General features: G+C 41.7%; 1 protein-coding gene and 1 long non-coding RNA gene across 3 annotated transcripts in view; one reads left to right on the top strand and one right to left on the bottom strand.

Annotated features, from left to right (window-relative positions):
• Positions 1-5,833, top strand: part of FGD6 (FYVE, RhoGEF and PH domain containing 6) — an 89,010-nt gene extending 83,177 nt beyond the window's left edge. For both annotated transcript variants that reach the window (XM_053252043.1, XM_053252044.1), the window contains exons 19-21: positions 1,593-1,721; positions 2,155-2,303; positions 5,063-5,833. In XM_053252043.1, coding sequence (XP_053108018.1) covers positions 1,593-1,721; positions 2,155-2,303; positions 5,063-5,099 — 315 coding nt within the window. In that variant the 3' untranslated portion in view covers positions 5,100-5,833. The remainder of the gene's footprint in view (positions 1-1,592; positions 1,722-2,154; positions 2,304-5,062) is intronic.
• The window catches only part of LOC128326017 (uncharacterized), a 29,477-nt gene that overhangs the window by 8,327 nt on the left and 2,675 nt on the right, over positions 1-18,475 (bottom strand). The window contains exons 2-3 of the long non-coding RNA XR_008307800.1: positions 8,104-8,194; positions 1,574-1,670 (exon numbers count right to left, since the gene is read on the bottom strand). This is a non-coding gene — a long non-coding RNA (uncharacterized LOC128326017). The remainder of the gene's footprint in view (positions 1-1,573; positions 1,671-8,103; positions 8,195-18,475) is intronic.

Raw genomic sequence — 18,475 nt, 5'->3', positions numbered from 1 at the left:
GAGATTTGATGAGTGAGTAACTGAGTTCAGAAATACAGTCAGCAGTAACTAAAAAGAACAAAACAAATCATTAAATCTAAAGCTGTCAGATGTTGTTTGGAACTAAAAGGAATTCTTTTCAAGAATAAACTAACTACCTACCCACCCACTACCTTACCCAGCTATTGAGTTTGTGTGATAAAAGGGAAATTTCACTTCATTTAAATTTTCCATTTCATTTAAATGGAATGATAAATGGATTGATGGAGCCTTGGCAAGATAAGAATCCTTCACAGACTGTCAAATACAGTTAGCTGAAATTCCAGGTTTGCTGCCACATAATATGCAGAAAAACCATTACTATGTGAACTGCTGGGAGAGAGGCTGCTTTGTTTGCTGTGGCTAAGTTCAACAAGGAGGAGCAGAGATCTGAAGGTGGAGACAGAAACTGAGCATAGAAAGAGTTAAGGAAGGAAAAAGAGAGATGAAAATGGTGTGTATACTAAAGAGAGAGCAGTGAGGTGCAAAGATTGCATTACAGAGCAGGAAAGTAAAAAGAAGGGGGCTAGCAAAGGGAAGGAATGCAGAGAAGAAAGCATGTTATGGATGCATAAAGAAAAGGTGAGCTTAAGAGTGGGTTAAAAAGAAAACACCTGGTTAAATTCCAACAATGCTTTTCCATGACTGAAATAGGGGTTCAGTTCTGCTTGAATGAATCAAAATGTGTGATTCTAGTTTTACTCTAGCCTATTATTATTATTATTTTACTATTTTATTATCTATCCTATCTATCTAGTTATTTTTGTCTGTCTATCATCTTAGACCTTCTATTACGAGTGAAAAGTATGTGCCTGCTGTTTATCATAATACCCATAACTTAAAATATGACTTAGCTTAATAAAGTACCTCTTTTTAGACTGAAATATACTCCTGTAGGATGAAGCAACACAGTTTAAAAAGTCAGCAGTTGCAACTGCAGATATCCAAGTCTGTTGGATTCAGTGCTCATTTGTTCATTCCACTAGACATCGGAATGGATAGGGAGCAGTACAGACGTATTTGTACGCCAAGGAAATATTGTTACTAGGAGCACTGCTGCTGCTTTTAAAAATACGAATTAAAATCTGTATACCGCTTTCCCACATTGGTTGATGTCCTAACAAAGTGCATACGTTTGGACGCTCCGCAGAGATGTGATGGGGGCCTACAGGCAACTTCCCCTGTCCCTCTCCATGCACACTATTGTGCAAGTGGGCAAAACTTCCCAGCTCTGCCTGTGCTCCAGAAGTTATCCTGTAAGAGAGGAAACATATCACTGACCTCAAACAACATTCTCCCTCTGTGCTTCCAGAGCACAGGCAGAGCTGGGAAGCTTTGCCCACTTATAAAACAGCATACGTATAGAGGGGCTGAGGGAGTTACATGTGGGCCTCGTCACATCTCCACAGAGCTTCTTAACATATACACTTAGGATGCTGGCCACTGTGCTTACAGCTTTGATTCCCTTTTCACTCCCCTCCACCCCTTTAAAAATATTTAATGTTATTGATCTTGGCTGGCCTAGCAGTTGTGCCACAATCGCATGCACTCTTACCATATTTGCTTAAATGTAGGTATCAGCAAGTACAGAAGATTCTTCAATGAGTGGCTATTTATTCAGATCAAAGGGCAACAAGAAACCATGGAAACACCTATGGTTTGTGATAAAGAATAAGGTGTTATACACATACGCTGCTAGTGAGGTAAGAGGTCAAAACTTAAAAGCCAAGTTAATATGAACATTTGCATGGATGGAATGAGAATGATAACAATAGCATGTGGTATTCTGACATGGTGACCTTAAGCAAGACAAAAGCCATTTGGGAAATGGTAACAAGCAGTAGTGACCTACCTCGATTTTCTCTGGTAGCAGTTGCCAGACCAAAGAGATGTGCATTAAATATACAAAAAGCAAAGTAAATGAATAAAAACAAGGATTTAACCATACATGTACTGCAAGAAAAATCCTGTATGCCACTAATTATTTTACAACTGTCTGTATTTCAGCTGTATATGCGACAAGGGGTGTGTGTGTGTGTGTGTGTGTGTGTGTGTGTGTGTGTGTGTGTGTGTGTGTAGTTTTTTGTAAATGTATTCCATGTATATCTCTGATTCTAGATTTCTTTGTAAAATTAGGATGTAGCTGCTTTGGAGAGCCAGCCGTTACTGGGATTTGCGGTTGTTGAAGTCAAAGATGAAAATTTGGAATCTAAAGTATTCCATTTGTTGCACAAAAATACTTTATTTTATATATTCAAAGCAGAGGACCCCCATTCAACACAGAAGTAAGTGACCATTGACAAACCTATGTGCTAATAAGAAACTTGTACAGTTTTAAGGTATTAACTACTGTAATTTCACAGGTATACGTTTGTGTATACTTTTGGAAGCATTGAACAGAGTTCTGCAAATGCACTCACCAGATTCAAAATTAAGCTCTAAATCTGTTAATGTTGTTTGAGTTAATGTGTGAGTTACTGAGTTGTGATAGGTTTTCATTTTTATATATGACTTATTTCTTTTATGGTGTGATGTTTGTGCTGCTCAATGACTGAAAGAAACAATAACAAGCAGAGGGCATAAAAAGAGCATTGCTGCTTCTGCAAAAGCCCAAGGGAAAAGCCTAAGTTCACTGCTGTTCATAGAAAATGAAGATGAGGGAGAGGATTGTTTCACTTTCTGTTGGACTTTATCAGGATTTGGAGGAAGGGAGGGACTAGTAGTAAGAATCAATAATGGCTGTTAAGCTAAGCCAAGATTTGTAGATGCTTGGTATCCAGTATGCAAATTTGCACGTAGCTGTGCAAAAACTATCATCAGAACTGAAAATAATTAACAATGATGCCCAGGACTCATCAAAATATCATCTATAAAAGAATATATGTACATATCCTGGGTAAAGGAGGCATTGTAGAACACAAAGGTTTCTACAGTATGATGAGGTGGAAGCATTAGGGACAGTATATCATCTTAAGCAGCTTCCAAGTCCATAAAGGAAATTAAACAGCGATAAAATGGACATGGTATTCCAAATATAATAAGGTGGAAGCATTTAGCCTAATCCTTTTCATGATCCTCAATGTATTTCACATCACTGAGTTCATGCCTGCACAAACACAAACCCAGTGGTGTGAATCCTACTACTACTACTATGAATATTTATATACCGCTTTTCAACAAAAGTCCCCAAAGCGGGTTACACAGAAAAATTAAAATTAATAAATATACACTAGGATCACTCAGGGATCATCAGTTAAGCAAGCTGTGTTTCCTGTCTCTTCAAAATACTATTGACAGAGAGCGGAACCAGAGAGACCAGCTTAAAAGAGTATGGCAGAGCTCCTGAGCCAGCATTTCTGGTTGAAGATAACCTGAAATTTCCCATTGGAAATCAGAATCTAACCGATCTGCTTAGAAGGGTGCCAAGAAGAGCATAGTTCTAAGAGATGCAAAGCCCAGATAATGGTTCGAGGACACAGAATACTCTTTCGGACATTAGCCACTGAGGGTGGTCAGTACCATCTGGGGGGACAAAAGCTCATTGTGATTTTTGACAAGGTCTACACCCCTACAGATGGAAAATGGGTGATAGCAATGCAGTGCTTCCAGTGTGTTTTCACGTTTTTATTGTCCTGACCATTGGGCCTGCAACGGCCAAATTTGCAATGGTATTTTAAAAGCTTTTAAAATACAAAACCTACTAGAAAGCATTTTTGATATTGTCCGAGGAATGGAAATGAAAATTAGCAGGAATGTTCTCCAAAGATTACTCCATGGGGATAGTACAATTTATTCATTGCTACCCTGACCCTTTCCTGTGTGCAAAAAATGTCTGCAATTTTACCCTTATTGTTTGGGGGTAGAGATAAAGAAGGGGTGATAGATAACATACAGAAAGTCGTAAGTGCAGCAATGATATCATCTATTTTCCATCTCGGCGGGGGAAACATTGCAAAAAATAATAATAATAAAAAATCACTATGAGCCCTGAGATGGTACCAATGTCTAAAATTTGTGGGGCTAATTACAGGGTTACTTGTCTCAGCCTGGTCACTGTTTGACGGGAGGTAGTCTCATGGAAGCTGCTCTGAAAAGAACAAGATATTTGTACTAAATATAGACAATTCAGTCAGTAGATTCATGCAGTTAGGATTTTATGTTAATTTTTAATCTTAAAAACCATTAAAAGAATAGCTGGAGTATACTTTTCTAGCTTCAGTGTACTTTTCTAAAATGTGGATCCTGTGGTGATATAATAGCTTTGTCCAAAGGGGTACCACCTATGGATTTTTTCTCTCTTTCCAAAGAAGCAGGACATTGCTGCTACTGCAAAAGCAAAACCCAAGAGAAAGCTAGAGAAAATGCCCTCCTTTTTCCCAAGTTCACAGAGAATATATTTTGTCAACATGCAACAAGCTAGATTGTGCCATATGATATCCGGCAGTCCTCCAAACTGTTTTGAAACAGTTCTATTTAATTGCATTTTCTATAATAAACATGTACCCCATTTTATCAGAACTTTCATGGTGGCTTGCAAAATGAAAAGGAGAAATAAGAAACATTTTTTTAAAGTATAAAATGCCTGAAACTTCCCTAATAAACTAAAGTCCAGTACGCAGAATCTGAAGTCGAATAAGCAAATAATTCATCCCAATTAAAATAGCAGTAATGTAATGGACCTTTTAAGTTTCAAAGGTTGCTGAAACTAAGATGTTTCACTCTATCCTAAAGATGAGGAAATGTACACCTTAGGGAGTGGGTTCCACAGCCTTGAGGCAACTACAAAGAATGCCCTGGCCACTTTATCACTGTTTTAATTTCCTTTAAAGATTGGATTTGAAGGAAAGCTGCTTAACTTTGGACCATATCCTGTGTCCTTTTTAAATTGGGGATTCTGGAAGCCTACCACTGCATTCTTATGACTTATATCTTAAGTCATAAGAACAGAGTTGAATAATGAAACTTTCTGATGAAAGTTTGTAAGCAACAGAATGTGTTTCAAAGCTTCCATGTGCTCACAGCAAACCGTTGTCTTTTCCAACAGGTGGATAGAAGCTTTTCAAGAAGCCACAATATTGTAGCATGGCTGATGGCATCCTTTGTTGTTTAAAGGAAGAAAAAAAGTCAGATGACAAAGTGAACACTACAGTTCTGTTTATCAAAAAGTCATAGAATTTTGCAAGCATTAATCTAAGCAAATTTGGTTAGGCGCAATAATTTTTAAAGAAATTTGTATACTTGTCTTTTTGTCATACAAAAAGTGTTATTTATTAAATGCTACCACTCTTTTAATGGTCAGAATTATCTCTGAAATTCACATTGAATTCCAAAGTGTCCTTGACTTTAGAAGAAAACTTTGTTAGAAAGCAATTAGGAATTCCTTTATTAGGAAGCTCTTTGATTAGCTGCAGCATTGCTGTGGGTGCAGTTTCAGACCTGGTGTTTAATGTTGATTGTCGGAAGTGAGAAGTACAAGACATTTTAGCAGGCTGTCGGATATATTCTTGCAGTTTTCATCTGTCATAATTTGACTGAAAGGCTGTGTGATCTCTTTCAGTGCAAAGTAGATTAATAATTTACCAAAATATATGTTATATATGTTATACCTACATATACAAAAATTAATGAACCCTTAAAACTTGCACATGTGTAGCTAAGCCAGATCAAGTGCACGTTAGATATGTATTTGTGTTCACAAGTGGTTTCTGAATGGCACAATGAGGTGATAGTTTTGCTTATATTAATTTAGACTTTTTGAAGTGAAAACAGCATATGTAAACATTTCCCCTGGAATTAAAACTCTAATTTTTTTTAAGGGAGAGTTTCTTGATTTGTTGTTGAAGGGAGAGCAGAATGTTCTCCCTATAACATTGCACTTCAGATGCTATCAAATCCTAAAGATTTAAAATGAATATTTTAAAGTGAATATGAATACAATGAATATTTTTGAGTGAATTAGATCACTCAAGCAAGCAAAAGATTATTCAGCATGAGAGAGTTTTCTCCGTCATATACACTTCCTAAAAGAAGATTCACTTACATTAATGCAAAATCATGATGCTTAAGGGTAAATACTGTTACACTATTTAATAAACGTTTAAACTGGATCTTCCGTATCAAGAAAACTATATTTAGGAAAATGACACTGACAAAGAAAATCCTTGATTGCATTTTTCCATTCACAGTTTGATCTGCTGGACAGTTGAATACATTATTTCAGCTGCATTTTTATATTTAGCAAATTGTCATTTAAAATCATGAAAGCACATAATTGGTAGGTTTGGTGCATTTATTCAAAACATTTTATATATAACAAATCAAATGTACTATGACAATGTAGGGATAATGAATAATTACTCCTCCTGTGTCAGGGCACTGGAAGGAGATGGGACTATTACATCACTGTACCTAAGCCTAAAATATAACAATAGGTTTTGACAAGAGAGTGCCTCTGTGTTCACCTCCTAATTTCTTGTTCCATTCCTTGTTGCCTGCCAATGACTGTTACCATCTTTTAGTCTTATTTACTTGAACATAAATAAGCTTGAGGAGGTGAATAATGGGTGACTTCAATTACCCACACATAGACTGGGTAAATTCACAGTCAGGTAATGACAGAGAGGTCAAATTTCTAGATACGCTGAATGACTGTGCCCTAGAACAGTTGGTCTTGGAACCAACCAGAGAGAAGGCAACCTTGGACTTAATCCTGAGTGTCACCCAGGACCTGGTGCATGATGTCAGTGTCATCGACCCTTTAGAGAACAGTGAGCATAGTGTGATCAAATTCAGCATACATGCGGGGAGAAAATCACTAAGGAAGTCTAACATAGATATTTTGAATTTCAGAAGAGGAAACTTCTCCAAAATGAGGAGTATGGTGAAAAGAAAACTTAAAGGGAAAATCAAGAGAGTCACTTTGCTCCAGAATGTATGGAGTTTACTCAAAACCACAATACTAGAAGCCCAGTTAAATTGTATACCCAAAAGGAGGAAAGGTACCACTAAGTCCAGGAGGATGCCAGTATGGCAAACATGTACCATCAAGGAAGCCATAAAAGGGAAGAAGACTTCCTTCCAAAATTGGAGGGGCTGTCCAAATGAAGAGAACAGAAAGGAACACAAACTCTGGCAAAAGAAATGTAAGGTGACAATAAGGGAAGCGGAAAGAGAGTTTGAGGAACATTTATTTATTGTTAAATTTATATACCGTCTTTCATTAAAAACAATCCCAAGGCAGTTTACAAAAGTTAAAAAACATATAATAAAAATGACAGTTAAAAGTATTAAGCCAAAACTATGATAACTAATCTGATTTAAAATATATAATATATAAACATAAAAACCGTACTCAGATAAAAACACACAGAAGCAGCAATAAAACAATCATGTAAAGGCCTGGATAAAAAGCCAAGATTTAACAAGCTTTCTAAAAACTGTGATGGAGTCTGAGGAGCGAATGACCACTGGGAGAGCATTCCAAAGTCTGGGGGCAGCAACAGAGAAGGCCCTGTCCTGTGTGCACAACAACCAAGCCTCCCTCATTGTCGGCACCCAGAGCAGAGCCCCCTCAGATCTTGTCAAGCAGGCAGCAACCCTTGGGAGAAGGCAGCCCCTCAAGTATCCCGGGCCCAAACCGTTAAGGGCTTTAAAGGTCAAAAACAGCACCTTGAATTGGACCCGGAAACACACTGGTAACCAGTGCAGCTCTTTCAAAATTGGTGTGATATGATCACACCGGGCAGCTTCAGATAGAACCCTAGCTGCCGCATTTTGTACAAGCTGCAGTTTCCGAATATTCTTCAAGGGCAGCCCCACGTAGAGCGTGTTACAGTAATCCAGCCGTGATGTGACTAAGGCATGGGTAACTGTGGCCAGATCTGCCTTCTCAAGAAAGGGATGCAGCTGGCGCACTAGCCGAAGCCATGCAAGGGCACCCACTGCCTCCACCTGTGATTCCAAAAGCAGAGCGGGATCAAGTAATACCCACAAGCTGAGTACTTGCTCCTTCAAGGACAGTGCAACCTCATCTAGAACAGGTAGAATCACCTCATCCCGATTGGCTTTCCTACTGACCAACATTACCTCCGTCTTGTCCGGATTCAGTCTCAGTTTATTAGCCCACATCCAGTCCATCACAGCCTCCAATCCCCGATTCAGGACATCCACTGCCTCCCTAGGATCAAGTGACAAGGAGAGATATAGCTGAGTGTCATCTGCATTTTGCTGACAATTCAGTCCAAGTCTCCAGATGACCTCTCCCAGTGGCTTCATGTAGATGTTAAACAGCATGGGGGACAAAACCAAACCCTGCGGGACCCCACAGGCCAATGGCCACGGGGCCAAGCAGTAGTCCCCCAGCACCACCTTCTGGACCCTCCCCCCAAGAAAGGAACGGAGCCACTCCAGCACAGTAACTCCAATTCCCATACTTGAGAGGTGGTCCACAAGGATATCATGGTCGATGGTATTGAATGCCGCCAGGAGGTCCAGCAGAACCAACAGGGATGCACTCCCCCTGTCTAGTTCCCAGTGAAGGTCATCCACTAGAGCGACCAAGGCTGTTTCAGTCCCATATCCAGCGTGCAAGCCATATTGAAAAGGGTCCAGATAATCCGTATCATCCAAGACCCTCTGCAGCTGGGACGCCACCACACGCTCTATCACCTTGCCCAAAAAGGGAAGGTTAGATATAGGTCTATAGTTGTCCAGGTTGGTGGGATAAAGGGAGGGTTTTTAAAATAATGGTCTTACCACCGCCTCCTTGAGGCACGGTGGCATCCGGCCTTCCCTTAATGAAGCATTAATGATCACCTCCAACCATCTGCCTGTACCTTCCCTGGCAGTTTTTATTAGCCATGAAGGGCAAGGGTCAAGAGCGCACAATGTCCCCCGCACACTGCACAGGATCTTCTCCACATCCTCAGGCTGCACCAGCTGAAAAGAATCCAACACAACAGGACCAGATGCTACCAAAGGCATGTCTGCTGGAACTGCCAAAACTCTGGAATTCAGGTCAGCACAGATGCGAGCGACTTTATCTACAAAGTGACAAGCAAACTGATCACAACGGGCTGTAGATAATTCCTCCCCCATTACGTGGATGTGTGGAGCAATGTTTTTGCCACACGAAACAGCTCCGTTGGTCTGCACTGAGCAGATGCAATGGAAGCAGAGAAAAAACATTTCTTCACCACCCCCACCACCACGGAGTAGTCCCTAAAATGGGCTCTAGCCCGTGTTTGGTCATATTCAGCACAACTCTTCCTCCAGCGTCGTTCCAGCCATCATCCAAGTTGATTCATCACCCTACGCTCCGAGCCGAACTGGCTCCACCAAACCAGTTTAGGAGCAACCGTGTCAACAGCCCGGGTCGTCTCTCCATTCCAGAGATCAACCAGGGCCTCGACAGGGTCACCAGCTCTGGACACTGGAAACTCCCTGAGGGTCGTCTGGAATCCAAGCGGATCCATAAGCCTCCAGAGACAGACCATTCTAATCGGTCCACCACCCCTGCAGAGGGCAGACGGAGCAGTCAAACTAAACCCCACCAGATGATGATCTGTCCATGACAAGGGAGTTATCTCAAAGCCCCCCAGCTCCAGATCATTTATTCCCTGGTCAGCAAAAACCAGATCCAGAGTGTGTCCTGCCATGTGGGTAGGGCCCGATACCAATTGAGACAGGCCCATGGAGGCCATGAAATCCTGAGCCACACCTACTAGGGGGGCCTCAGCGTGGACATTGAAATTCCCCAGAACAATAAGTTTTGGGGGAACCCAAGGCCACCTCCGAGACCACTCCCGAAGTGCAGTGGGGTGGTCGGTACACCAACAGAATCCCCAGCCTATCTCGGAGGCCCACCCTCAACATCAAACACTCAAAATTCTGAGATTGCCTGACCGGGCACTTGGAAATGGGGAGGTTCTCTCAATAGATGACTGCAATGCCCCTTCCCCGACTCTCCTGATGGGGCAGCTGCATGATCAGGAAACCTGGAGGACAGAGCTGAGAGAGACCAACCCCGCCCAGCTCATCCAACCAGGTCTCCGTCACACATACCAGGTCAGCATGCTCATCCACAAACAGATCGTGGATGAGAGATGTTTTAGCATTAACTGACCTGGCATTCAATAGCAGCACCCTAAACCTTGAGGGAGTGTTATCAGAGCTCCCAGGGGTCTCAGGGTTGGGAGAAGAGCTGGAAAAAAGAAAAGGCCTCAGTTGCCTGGACTGTTTTCTCCTGTAACGGCCAGCCCAACTCCCACCGCCATATGCCCGCTACCAGTGATATTGCTGCCTCCACACCAACCCCACTTTCCTGCTCTCCCAGACACATCCCCCAGTCCAACCAACCACAGCTCTAATACTTAACAAAACCAGATCCAGGACTCAACCGACTTATGCTGATTTTTTGATAGAAGAGACATCAGAAGGATCTTCCAACCCCAGGCAGCTCGCCCCAAGGCTGAGAGCCACATTTCACTAAAAGGATCAAGGGGAATAACTTCTTTAAATACATCAGAAGCAGGAAACCTTCCAGGGAGGCGGTTGGACCATTAGACAATGAGGGAGGGAAAGGGATTATTGAGGATATGGAGGTTGCAGAGAAGTTAAATGAGTTATTTGCATCCATCTTCATGGCAGAGGATACTGAGCATATAAGTTTCCGAAACAGGCTTTGGGGGGATGGAGGCTAAAGAACTGAGTTAGATAGAAGTGACGAGAGATGACGTTCTAAACTGTCTGGAAAAACTAAAAACGAACCAATTGCAAGGGCTGGGTGGCATCCATCCAAGAGTCCTCAAAGAACTCAAATGTGAAATTGCCGATCTCCTTGTTAAAATATATAACTTATCCCTGCAATCGGGCTCTGTACTGAAGGACAGGAAAGTGGTAAATGTAACACTGATTTTCAAATAGGGATCCAGGGGCGATCCGGGAAATTATAGGCTGGTTAGCTAAATGTCCGTTCCAGGCAAATTGATGGAAAGTATCCTCAAGGATAAAATTGCAAAGCACATAGAACAACAGGCCATGCTGGGAGAGAACCAGCATGGCTTCTGCAAAGGAAAATCTTGCCTCACCAACTTTTTGGAGTTCTTTGAGAGTGTCAGAAAGTATGTGGATCAAGGTGATCCAGTTGACATAGTATAGCTGGACTTCCATAAAGCTTTTGACAGAGTTCCTCATCAAAAACTCCTGATGAAATTAAGCAGTCATGGGATAATGGATGGATTCCTAACTGGTTGAAAGACAGGAAACAGAGGGTAGGTATAAATGGTGAGTTTTCACAATGGAGGGATGTAAGAAGTGGGGTCCCCCAGGGATCTGTACTGGGACCAGTGATTTTTAATTTATTCATAAATAATCTAGAAGTAGGGATAAGCAGCGAAGTGGCCAAATTTGCAGATGATACCAAACTCTTTCGGGTAGTGAAATCCATAACGCATTGTCAGGAGCTCCAAAAGGATCTCTCCAAACTGGGTGAGTGGATGACAAAGTGACAAATGCAGTTCGATGTTGGCAAGTGTAAAGTGATCCTCATTGGGACAAAAAAACCCAACTTCAAGTATACGTTGATGGGATCTGAGCTGTCGGTGACTGACCAGGAGAAGGATCTTGGGGTCGTGGTGGACAGCTCGTTGAAAGTGTCAACTCAATTTGTGGCAGCTGTGAAAACAGCCTATTCCATGCTAGGGATCATTAGGAAGGAGACTGAAAATAAAACGGCTAATATTATAATGCCCTTATACAAAACTATGGTGCAGTCACAACTGGAGTACTGTGTACAATTCTGGTCATCACGTCTAAAAAAGGACATTGTAGAACTGGAAAAGGTGCAATAGAAGGCAACCACGATGTTCAAGAGCCTAGAGCACCTTTCTTACGAGGCAAGGCTACAACACCTAGGGCTATTTAGTTTAGAAAAAAGATGACTGCGGGGAGACATGATAGAGATCTATAAAATCATGCATGGTGTGGAGAAAGTGGATAGAAAGTATCTTCTCCCTCTCACATAACACTAGAACCAGGGGTCATCCCATGAAATCATTTGCCAGGAAATCTAGGACCAACAAGTGGAAGTACATAATCCACTTGTGGAATTCTCTGCCACAAGATGTGGTGACAGCCAACAACCTGGATAGCTTTAAGAAGGGTTTGGATAACTTCATGGAGAAGAGGTCTATCAATGGCTACTAGTTGGAGGGCTCTAGGCCACCTCCAGCCTCAAAGGCAGGATGCCTCTGAGTACCAGTTGCAGGGGAGTAACAGCAGGAGAGAGGGCATGCCCTCAACTCCTGCCTGTGGCTTCCAGCGGCATCTGGTGGGCCACTGTGTGAAACACGATGCTGGACCAAATGGGCCTTGGGCCTGATCCAGCAGGGCTGTTCTTACGTTCTTTACAGCAGAAATAAGAGAAATAAAGTGCCGTACTGTGCTCCACAGGTCTCCAGCTGTCTAGAATGCCACCCAAAACCCCAATTCTGGAAAATGGTGATCAGAAATTACCTCAGAGGTCATTTCCAACCACCTAGAAACTGCTGATACACAGATATTAACTCTTCCCTGAACAGCATAAGGATGTGCATGAACTTGTTTAGATGCCCTTTTACGGGCCTCTGAACAGGTTCAAACACCGGGCAGTTCAAAGGTTCTACATTGGGGAGAGACTTACTTAACCCCCTCTGCGTTTCCCCTGCTGGCGCTCGCTAAAAAACCAGTCCAGCGGGGTAGCAGTGTACTTCCCTGCCACCCCGTCCTCTCCTTGGACGAGAAGTGGAAGTAGCCCATGCGCATATGCACATCAGGCTTGCTTGTGCTCCCATCGGGCACATGCGCAATGTGCGTGCATGTGCACCGACTTGCACATGTGCACGGGCTACTTCCACTTCTGGCCAGAGGAGGGGAAGGGGTTGCAGGGAGGTATGCTGCTGTCCCGCTAGACTGGTGTTTTAGTGAGCACCGGTGGGGGAAACGCAGCGGGGCGATAAGGGCACCTTCCCCCACCCTTTAAACTTCTCTCCCCCACCTTCGAACTGGCCCCGGCCGGTTCCTTGCACATCCCTAATACTGAGGTCAGGTGCACATGGCCCGACCGTAGATACATGAAGCTGTGGATGACGAGGTAGATACATCTAGATACATGAAGCTGTGGAGAGAGGAGGAGCTCATCACTAGAAGTAGAGAGATACGTTTATTCGGTCATCGACCCAGAAATCACTAGAAGTATTTATCAACCTCCTGAAAACATCTAGCTTTTTTTTTGTTTTGTTTCCTGTGTTAATGAGACTTTAAATAAGACTGGTCAGGTGTTGAATATGTTAACCTACTCAGACATCATGATGAAACCAATCTGTAACTGAATTTGAACGGAACTCCAACCAACCAAACATTAGTTTATAGTATAACTCCAGCAGAACTGATGGAAATCCATGTATGAAACACTTCTCTCACTCTCAGATGCTTCAACACAGGCACACAGCTAAGAAAAGAAAAAAATAGGTTTTGGTTTTTTTAATGCAATGATGCTTAGATCAAAAGCATTGCTCATAAAATGCTTGTTTTGCTGCCAAAGATTAGTATATCATTCAAAGACACTTCTTGCTCTTGGAACTGTTTGTTTGTTTAACTGTATTGACTGTGTAGAAAGCTTGTTTCATCTTATTTTGCTACTCCTGTTCAAGATAGAAGCATCAGAAGCTGCCTTATACTGAGTCAGACCATTGGTTAATCTCGCTCAGTACTGTCTACTCTGACTGGCAGCAGTTCTCCACTATTTTAGACAGGAATCTCCTCCCTCCCTCCACCCATCCTAACTGGAGATCCCAGGGACTGAATCTGGGACTCCCAGCATACAAAGCAGATGCTGTGCCACTGAGCTACGGCTCTCCCAGAAGGAGCAAGGTTTGAATTTTCCCACTGAAAACAGAGGAACTATCTACATGTTGTTTGAGTGTTGCCCGATCAAGAAATACACCTATCCCAATCCATGTACAGATAAGAGTTGTATCACACACTGAATGCCTTCGGTCACTACACAAGAAGCTTTCATGAGTGGAAATGATGAGAGCAAGACACCAATGAAGTTGCTGGAAGTGCTATCATTTCTGTTAAGTTTTTACCTAAGGAAATTTACCTATGTGCTTTAAAATATATTCAGTGGGAAGAATGAAACTATTTGTATACACAAATACTCCATATTCCATGGGCAGCCAAACTAAGGTTTACTTAGCACTATCCCAGAAACGTTTTCCTATAGTCTGTCTTTAGCACCAGCCTGAGCTTGGAATAATCTGCTAGAGTTTCCATCCAGTAGCCAGAAATATCCCACACCCCCCCCCCGACTTGAATGGAAGTAACTATAAATATAGTTTTATTTTGATGTCACTCACTCGCTGTGAAATAGACCAAGCTTTCAGTACGCTTAGTCAAATTACAAACGAAAGATCTTGTGATGACTACACAGTTTCGAAAAATGCATATTCTCCTACACAAGACCTCATTGAAATGAATGGGGGCTATGCATGAGTGCTCCCTGGACTGTGCAATTGTTTCAGAACTTCTATATCTATATTCAAGATGCTGGTACAGGCATAAAAGAATTCTAAAGAGAGTTGGCTGAAATAAGAGCCCCATGAGGTACATTATAATGAGATCTAAGCAGCTGAGTTGATTTGTTTTATGTATGAAATCTTAAAATATCAGGACTGACTTTCTTTCCATGTTCTAATTTCTTCCATAAGAATAGAATAGAAAAAAAGCACTTTTTAGTCCATCTCCCTCTAAACACAAAATGGTAAAAAGGCACTAGAAATTAGTTTTTTTAATAGTTAATATATTATATGCATAAATTTCGTGTCAACTTGTCAGTTCTTAATTTAAGCCTTCAGAGTACTTGAACAAATGATGGGCATCACTAGCTTCATGAACAAAGCAACAAACACAATATGATTTCAATGTAGGAAGCCCTTCTAGACTTGTGTAGGTATATTTTGTCTTGTCCCGCTCTTTCCTTAAAAGAAACGTTTGTGCTGAATCTGGAGCCACCATTCAAGTACAGCTGCCATTTATGGGAGGAAGAGAAGAATATGGAGCTATGTTGTACACAAACATGTCTCTATGAGACCTTCTGGATTGTTCACAGTTTTGAGGGGGATGATTGTGACTATAAATTTTCATTCTAAAGTTTTATTCCTTGTTGCGTAGTTACTTTGAAACAGAGTGATCTTATCCAATTTGATTTTTATGCTAAATGTCTTCAATATATTTGAGATGGAACATACAACCAGTATTGCACAATTTTAAAGTGGCCAAATGGAAATGCCTCCAAATGTTCAGCTTATATTCTTAAAAAGCCTTCAGTAGTAATGGCGTGGAGTGGAAGTATCACAGAACTTTAGAGGCATTTCATAGTTCCCCACTACCATCACTTCAAAGACTGTCTTCTAATTTTCCACATACTGTCCTAACTACGATGAGTGCTCTAAGACTGTATTATATAACCCTAAACTGAGAAATAGAACCGTTGCAAATGAAAACAGTTGCAAGTTATTGTAAATAGCTGTTGAGTTTCTTATCAAAATAAATGTCCAAGTATTTTTCTTCCAAGTTGCTAACTTGATTATTATAAGCACAGAAATGCTTGAATATAAGAAACATTACACAGGTATCATTAAAACAAATGTGTGCTCAAAATACTTTGGCTACAATTAGATTTATCATGTTCAGATTTATGCCATGTTTCTCATGAGCAGGTTTCTCTTCTTCCATCCTTTGCATTTTTCCAAAGGAAGCTTGAGTTCTGTTAGCCTAGATGAATGGCTTTACTAACTACAGCTGCAGGAGGGCTGGGATGGGGTGGAGGGGGAACTGACCAAAAGAACAGATGTGGTTAAAGTTATGACAGAAGTTTATTTAGAAACAATGAGCATTATCTCATCAAAATTAAGCCCTATTGTCCTCCTGAAATCTGGAAGAATGTTAAGCACATGGATAATTCTGACAAGGAAATCAGTGCACCACCCTTTTAAAGTGCTTCTCCTGTGTGTGGTTTTTATCAAATTTAATATATTTAAGTTTGTAGCTACTGTTTTAGAACAGGTACCCAAAAGCAGCCAAGACACACACACACACACACACACACAACACACACACACATATATAAAGTGTCTACTCCCCAACCCTCAGGTGGTGTTGCTGCTGCTTTTCAGATGTGTTGTGAGTGACCATAGGGGAGAAATAGCATTCCCCTGAAATGTGCTACCTAGCAACTGTGGCCAGGTAGTAACACATTTATTTATTTATTAACCCGAAGGACACTGCATCTTCTCCGTTGGGCAGTCTGCAGCTCCTGGCTGTTTCCAGTGCAACAGAGATGGTTTACAAAGGTTCTAGGGTGATAATGATATAAAATGTCTCCAGGTCTCAAGTGTTACATTACAAATCACAAGAATGGCACCTTGATTTGCTTGAGAAAACAAACAGGCAGTGTACCTGCTCTAATTCAAGGCAAATGGAGCCCTTCTAAAGTCTGTTTTTCCTAGTTGTCCATATTTTGCCAATTCTTACCTCGGGGTTCCCCCACATGCTGACATCAGAATGATGCAATGAGATGGATACATACAAAGCTTTGCATGTAAAGTACTTGAAACAAGGAGTGTTCACAAGCCAACATGCAAAATGGGGGAAGGAGCGAGGGGAGCAAGTTTAAGTACCACACCACACTTGATAAATAATCCTGGCATCGTGTCTTCCCTATCCCCAGGATTTTCCCACCACCGAAGAGCACTAAAATAGTTCTTAATGATGTTAAATCCATTTAACAGTAGTTGTGACTGGTAAGGTTCTCAGAACTGTTGTGGTATTTCAGTTCACCTCTGGAGTGCTAATAGGGCCTCAGAGTCTGCCCTTTCAGGATGAATACAGCCAGCCACAGAAAGTTGCACCCGTGTGAGCCCAGCTTCTTCTTTCCTTTGCCATTTTCTTGACAGATATGAATACCAGTAAATCAAACACTGATTAGTAGCAGTCTTGCCCTTCCCCCTTGCTTCAGACACAGTGTCCACCTTTTTAAAAAACACAATATATATTTTATCTGTTGACCTTATTAAGGAACAAATACTAAATTTAGTATTAATTTAAAATGAGTTGCAAAAGTTCCAGGGACTGGATTGTGTGATCAGAGAACTGGCTAATCCATGGCCAGTTTTCTCCATTCAAATGAATAACTCAAAAAAGCTCAATGATAGAGTTTCTATATTTAATAAGGTCATACTTTTATATTTAATAGGCTGCTTCCACACTGGCCCCGTTTATAAATCTCATAGTATCATAAGGTAGCTGGTAAATATTTTGAGAAGAAAATACAATGGAACCATACAAGAGCTCAAATGAAAGGTGACTAGCTGTCATTATGGAATCTGGAGATACCACCAGACTAGTGAACAGCATCCCCACAGCAGCCCCTCTAATTTTTTTTAATCTTTGTGTGGAATGAGATTTGTTCTGGGCAACAGTATCAAAGCAGTGTGTGTGCACCTGCATTCAGAATGGGGCCTTCCTGATTCAACCTGAGCGGGATCTAAAATGTACTGAGCAGACATCCAAAACCCTAAGTGTGCACACACACGCACACGCCTTAGAGGAAACAGTGATCCCCAAGACAGTAGATCCATAAACAATATCTGTGAGGATGTGCTCTGACCATCTCCCCACCATTCTCCATTGTCCCAGAGTTTACAGAGCCTAATGCTGTACTTACGGAAATCCTCTCCATTATGTGGAATGCTGGGGCAACCCAGCACTCTGATCACAGGAGGACTCTCTCACAGGTGGGGTGGGGTTTTAGGATGTGCCAGCATGTCAGGACATGATACCATTGATGAACCATTGTTGGTTTCCCAGATTCTTACCTTGCTATAACAATCACCCCGTTGTAAGGCATTTAAGCCAGATTTATGACAAGAGCAAACTCCTATACTGTGTACTGACATATTGCATTCCACATGACATTAATGAGATCATGAGACATAATTCTTAGTGCTTTGTCGAAGTAAACATGCTTTTATCTACAGCCCTACTCTTTTGAATCTAGTAAATGTAGCTTAAGATTCTGCCATGAAAGCTACCCGGAGAGGCACTTTTTGTTTGTGAAAAATATGCTTCTCTTTCTGTGAGTGGAAATTTGTGGCAGGGGTTAACTTGTGCCTATAGCAGCCATCCTCATATATTGTTAGTAGGACAATGTTCTCAAGTAGTCACTGAGGTAATTTGCACAATCAAAAACTGTGTTCTATCCAGGCATGGAGCCAGCCGAGCGGCAGTTTGAGTCCAGCCCTGCTCAGTGGCCCCTCTGATGATGTCACATGCACGGGGTGTGCCTGGCCCCAAGAGAAATCCCCTCCCCACCCACGAGTGAGTACTTGCTCATCCTTTTCAGGCAGCGTTTGCTGCC

Source organism: Hemicordylus capensis, chromosome 5 (genome assembly GCF_027244095.1).
Source record: "Hemicordylus capensis ecotype Gifberg chromosome 5, rHemCap1.1.pri, whole genome shotgun sequence".
Lineage (NCBI taxonomy): Eukaryota > Metazoa > Chordata > Lepidosauria > Squamata > Cordylidae > Hemicordylus > Hemicordylus capensis.
This window is presented reverse-complemented; position numbering and strand designations above follow the sequence as displayed.